This window comes from Schistocerca cancellata, unplaced genomic scaffold (assembly GCF_023864275.1).
Source record: "Schistocerca cancellata isolate TAMUIC-IGC-003103 unplaced genomic scaffold, iqSchCanc2.1 HiC_scaffold_1096, whole genome shotgun sequence".
NCBI lineage: Eukaryota > Metazoa > Arthropoda > Insecta > Orthoptera > Acrididae > Schistocerca > Schistocerca cancellata.
This window is the reverse complement of record NW_026047095.1, coordinates 1,355,446-1,361,657: the sequence shown is the minus strand read 5'-3', so window position 1 is coordinate 1,361,657 and position 6,212 is coordinate 1,355,446. Positions and strand designations below refer to the sequence as shown.

General features: G+C 48.8%; 1 protein-coding gene across 1 annotated transcript; it reads right to left on the bottom strand.

Annotated features, from left to right (window-relative positions):
• Positions 1–1,599: 1,599 nt before the first annotated feature.
• Positions 1,600–2,166, bottom strand: LOC126154580 (speckle-type POZ protein-like). The gene has a single exon (XM_049916155.1). It carries the CDS (start codon positions 2,164–2,166, stop codon positions 1,600–1,602), a length of 567 nt encoding a protein of 188 aa, XP_049772112.1.
• Positions 2,167–6,212: the final 4,046 nt, after the last annotated feature.

Here is a 6,212-nt window from a genome sequence, read left to right as displayed (position 1 = left end):
TACACAGCATCACTGTTACAGAAATGAGTACCTACTACAGCACCATTACTAGGTCAATCCCAAACAGAGAAGCAGAGAAATGTGGTAAGAAGACCCAGTATTTTGTGGACGCTGCTCAAAGCTTCGGTGTTGCTGTGATGTCATGAGGGTGTTGTGGGTGAACACAGAGCATATGAGCACATGTGCTTACATTACCTTGCCTACTAGATATCTGCTGTATGTAACCTGACTCTTTGGAGCTTGATGTAAATTTCCCCCTGTACCGCTCAGGGTTATCAAAATAATTTAACTATGAAAACTGATGGCATACAGTATACATGCACTAAGAAAATAGAAACAAATAATGCAACAGGCAAAGTTGTAAGACTATACTGCACAGTGGTAGACGCACTGAGGCAGGATGTATGGAATTTTGAATACATTGAAAAGTACATCGTGATCATAAGTAGAAAGTGCTATCACCAACTCATAGCTGCCCACATTAGTTGGCTTCCCATGAGATGTTTGTTGAAGGGGGCTGGCAGAAGCAACGCTGCTGGCGCGTGCAGATGCAGAGTTTCACCTGCTTGCTCAAAGCTGTCCACCTGGCTGTTGAATGTGTACTGTGAGACATGGAACTGGTTGAAGGGAGGAAGCCAGAATTTGCGACATGTCACCATTTACATCAGAGCATCGTGAGAAATGATAAGTTGTAGTTACATTGCTGCTCTCATTGTCTCATATTGCAGCATACCGTTATGTTCCTGGTGCTGGTGAGGAGCGACATACTCTTCATTTTCGACTTTTCGTTACCCAGCTTAATACCAGTCAGAAGTATCTCATTATCAATAGCATCTGTGACACCAAACAACTAGACCCAACTTTTCGTCAAGAGGGTTGTGGTGAGCCTTACATCAGGCAGAAAAAATCCCGAGCACTCGCCTGCCTGAGCACAATCTGCAGAGGTTACTGTGTGTTTCCCTGCTACGTAGCACACCTGTGTACTCGCAACATGAACGTCTCCTGCTGAGAACACAGTCAACATGTCCTTTTTTTTTCGGAACTGGCATAATGCCAAAACCTACATACACATTTGGTTTAAAAGAACTAGCGACTGCAATAAATTATTAATTGCTTAGAGATCAATGCAATTCTTGAAGCTATAAAACATTTGGCTCTTCCCACATTTTTGTTACATTATCTCGTAACAAACATTTAATTTCATAGATCTGTTGTACCTGTCATGAAAAGACAACAAAAGCTTTGTGAGCTATCACCAAATTAATTTTGTAGCCTTCACTGAAGGTACATTTCCTAGCACAGACACATCTACGTAATTCAATGGTAAACATTGTAGGCTTAGAAAAAAAAAAAACACACACACAAATACACACACACACACAAATACACACACACACACAAATACACACACACACACAAATACACACACACACACAAATACACACACACACACACACACACACACACACACACACACACAAATACACACACACACACACACACACACACACACACAAATACACACACACACACACACACACACACACACACCCCTAGCGTTCGAAAACACAGATTATCATCTTGTTCTTATGCTTGTGCTTACCTGATTTCTTTAGGTGGCTGCCCGAGTAGCCGACACACTTCGACGACATCCTTGGGCTGGTTGTGCACAGCATCAGCCCAACCCTGAGTGGCCAGCACCTGAAAGTTGGCCTTTATGAAGGCGACGGCGGCTTTCGCGAGGCTGGGGCACGAGTGCCTGACAGCGAGCACAGCTGTGGCCGCCGCTGACTCCACAGTCAGCAGAGAAGCCAGCTGCTGCTCGCACTCTGTCTTCAATCCCGACAAATCGTACTTGTCTGCTGCTGCCAGAGCTTGGGGAGCCATGCTGGACAGATGTGGAGTCTTCAGTGTGTGGCAGTAGGCCAGTAGCTCTCTCAGCACCGGACCCTCCACGTCTGTTATGGTGACCTCATTGCTGCTGGACTCTAGCGTGTCGTGGCTGAACATTGCGCTGAAGACGGGGTTCCTCGCTGCCAGGACGGCCCTGCGCGCCATCAGCCGCGTCTCTCCTGGCACGAGAGTCACCGTGGCGTCCTCCCCAGCGTCCAGTAAGGCGTCTAAGTCGACAGCTGCAGTTTCCTCTACCTTGGTAACGGATTCCATTGCGGGTGATTCTGGAACACAGCGTTACTGATCAGCCATTTGATCTCACACAACGCTCTCAGTAATTATATGACGCACAGAGACACCTGTTTGAAGCAACAGTTCGTAATATTTGTACTTTACATGTAAATTACGACAGCCAGATATTCTTGCTTTTTGTTTTGTTTTGGTTTTAGGGCGCAAAACTGCTATGGTCATTAGCGCCCGGTCTGTGGCTTAGGAAAAGGTAAAAACCGAAAATGGAAACCAGCAGCAATGGAAACGAAACTCAAAAAGTTGGAGAAATTAAATGCAGAAGGAAAGCTTAAAAATCCACTACAGAAAGGGGTTGGTTGTCCCCAAAAAGAGCTTCAAATGACTGACGTCATCTCACTGGCACTGATAAACTCGAGAACGCGATCGGCTGAGCGCGTGTCATCTGCTAAAATGGAAGAAATATCGGGCGACAGCTGTAGACGGACGCGTAACGGAGTAAAATAGGGGCACTCAAGTAAAATGTGTCTTACCGTCCACAGATGAGAGCAGTGGGGACAGAGTGGGGGAGGATCACCGCTTAAAAGATGTCGATGGCTAAAGAGACAGTGCCCTATCCGGAGTCTAGTTAAAATTACCTCCTCCCGACGACGCGTTCGGAAGGAAGCGGTCCAAGCACAGGGAAGAGCTTTCACGTCCCGCAATTTATTATGGGGAAGTGTCGACCAATGTGCATGCCATAAAAGAACAACACGACGACATAAACACTCCGTAGATCGGCGAAGGGAATCGTGCAAATAGCTGGCCGAAGAAGAGAGACTGCAGCCTTGGCCGCTGTATCGGCCGCCTCATTTCCACAGATACCAACGTGTCCTGGTATCCAGAGGAACGCCACCGAGACGCCCCCCAAGTGGAGCAAGCGTAGGCAGTCCGGTGGACCAGAGGGTGGACAGGGTAGAGGGCTTGGAGACTGAGGAGAGAGCTGAGAGATTCTGAACAGATAACATACTGTATCCGCTGATGGCGACGGATGTATTGGACAGCCTGGAGAACAGCGTAAAGCTGCGCAGTATAAACCGAACACTGGTCGGGAAGCCGAAATCGATTTGGGGTGTCGCCAACAATATAGGCACTCCCTACACCAAACGATGCATAGAGCAGAAAATGCCCGACGATAAACAAGTGAAGGGGTACCATCCTTGGGAAACTGACAAAGATCACGGAGCAGGCAGGTTCGGGGACGGAGCCAAGGTGGTGCTGTACCCCAAGTTGTCAAGAAAGTTTTAGGAAAGCGGAAGGAAAGAGAATGGAGCAGTTGACGGAAGCGGACTCCCGGTGGTAGTAGGGAGGAAGGGCGGCCTGCATACCCTAAATCCAAGGAGGCGTCGAAAAAAATGTCATGGGCCGGATTAGCTGGCATGGAAGACAAATGGCTATCATAACGACTTAGAAGGACAGCTCGCCGGTTGGACAGCGGAGGTTCAGCAGTCTCAGCATAAAGGCTTTCCACTGGGCTGGTGTAAAAAGCTCCAGACACTAAACGTAAGCCGCGGTGGTGGATAGAATCGAGACGCCGAAGAATAGACGGTCGAGAAGAAGAGTAAACTATGCTTCCACAGTCCAATTTCGAGCGCACTAAGGCGCGATAGAGGCGGAGAAGGACCACTCGGTCCGCTCCATAGGAGGTACCATTCAGGACACGGAGGGTGTTGAGGGATCGCAGACAGCGAGTCGAAAGATAGGAAACGTGGGAGGACCAGCACAGTTTTCTGTCAAACATAAGACCCAAGAATTTAGAGACGTCCGAAAACGGAAGGTTGACAGGTCCTAGATGTAAGGAGGGTGGAAGAAACTCATTTCGTCGCCAAAAATTTACACAAACGGTCTTACTGGGAGAAAAACGGAAGCTGGTTTCGACGCTCCAAGAGTGGAGGCGATCGAGACATCCCTGAAGATGTCGTTCAAGAAGGCTGGTCCGTTGAGAGCTGTAGTAGATCGCAAAATCGTCCATAAAGAGGGAGCCCGAGACATCAGGAAGGAGACGATACATAATTGTATTTATGGCAATGGCAAACAGTACAACACTCAGCACGGAGCCCTGGGGTACCCCGTTTTCTTGGGAGGAAGCACGGGAGAGAGTAGTGTTCACCCGCACTTTAAATGTGCGCTCTGCCACAAATTCGCGAAGAAAAAGGGGCAACCGACCGCGAAAGCCCCAAGAGAACAGTGGGCGGAGGATGTCTGTCCTCCAACAGGTATCGTATGCTCTCTCCAGATCAAAAAATATTGCTACTGTTTGGCGTTTCCGGAGAAAATTGTTCATGATATAAGTGGAGAGAGCAACAAGATGGTCAACTGCAGAACGATGCTTTCGGAAACCGCATTGGGCAGATGTTAAAAGACTGCGGGACTCCAGCCACCAAGCTAAACGGCAATTCACCATACGCTCCAAAACCTTACATACACTACTCGTGAGAGAAATTGGGCGATAGCTAGAGGGGAGATGTTTGTCCTTTCCAGGTTTCGGAACAGGAACGAAGATAGCTTCCCGCCTTCGTCTGGGAAAAGTACTGTCAGTCCAAACTCGATTATAAAGGCGAAGGAGGTTACGCAGACTATGGTATGATAAATGCATCAACATTTGGATGTGGATACCATCCGGTCCTGGGGCGGAGGAGCGAGAAGAACGAGAAGAAGAGAGTGCATGTTGGAGTTCCCGCATGGAGAAAACAGTATTGTAGCTTTCGCGATTTTGAGAAGAGAAAGCAAGAGGTCGCACTTCCGCTGCACGTTTCTTCGGGATAAACGCAGGCGGGTAATTTGAAGAGCTCTAAATCTCAGCAAAGTGTTGACCCAATGAGTTAAAAATTGCGACAGTGCGCCCAGAGACCCGGGAGAAACTAGGCGCTCCAGATAACCGCCGAATCCGACTCCAAACTTCCGAGGAGGGAGTGAAGGTGTTAAATGAGCTAGTAAAGAAGTCCCAGTTTGCCCTCTTGCTATCGCGGATGACGCGACGGTACCACGCACGGAACTGCTTATAGCGGATACAGTTGGCCAATGTAGGATGTTGTCTGAAAACGCGAAGAGCACGTCGCCGCTCAGGTATTGCGTCACGGCATGCCTCGTTCCACCAAGGAACTGGAGGGCGCCGGGGCAATTCGGAGGTGCGAGGTATTGAACGGTCCGCAGCTGTAAGAATAACGTCTGTAATATGAGTGACCTCATCGTCGACGCTAGGAAAGTGACGGTCATCGAATGCCGCTAGAGACGAAAAAAGTGTCCAATCGGCTTGGGCAAACTTCCAGCGTCTCGGACGCATATATGGCAGTTGTGGCTGCAATCTAAGGACACATGGAAAGTGGTCACTCGAGTGTGTATCAGCAAGGGCGAACCATTCGAAGCACCGAGCTAGCGGAACAGTACCGACCGAAAGGTCCAAATGAGAGAAATTTGTCGTGGAGGCAGACAAAAATGTAGGGTCCCCAGTGTTGAGGCAAACAAGATCCGCTTGGTGGAAGACGTCTAGCAATAGTGAGCCATGCGACAAGGATGTGGAGATCCCCAAAGCGGGTGGTGGGCAAATAGGGGGGTGGAAGCTGACCAAGAAGATGAAGGAGATCAGCTTGTGCCATTGGTGTGGACGATGGAATGTATACAGTACAAAGAGAGAAGGTGTATCCAGAGAGGGAAAGTCGGACAGCGACTGCTTGGAAGGAAGTGTTTAAGGGGATTGGGTGATAATGGAGAGTATCATGGAGAAGAATCATGAGTCCTCCATGTGCTGGAGTGCCTTCAACAGAGGGGAGATCAAATCGGACTGACTGAAAATGGGGGAAAACAAAGCAGTCGTGGGGACGCAGCTTTGTTTCCTGAAGACAGAAGATGACCGGCGAGTAGGATCGTAAGAGGATCGTCAATTCATCCCGATTGGATCGAATGCCACGGACATTCCAATGGATAATGGACATAGAGCGGACAGAAAATGGAAGAATGTGACCAAGGTTGCCGTCAACTCGACGACTGCTCAGAGCTTGCTACCGACAGCGTGGAACGGCACTCAGTCGAAGGCA

Bases quoted from the DNA above. Each gene is read 5' to 3' on its own strand.
- LOC126154580 (XM_049916155.1), bottom strand. From the start codon at position 2,166: ATGGAATCCGTTACCAAGGTAGAGGAAACTGCAGCTGTCGACTTAGAC.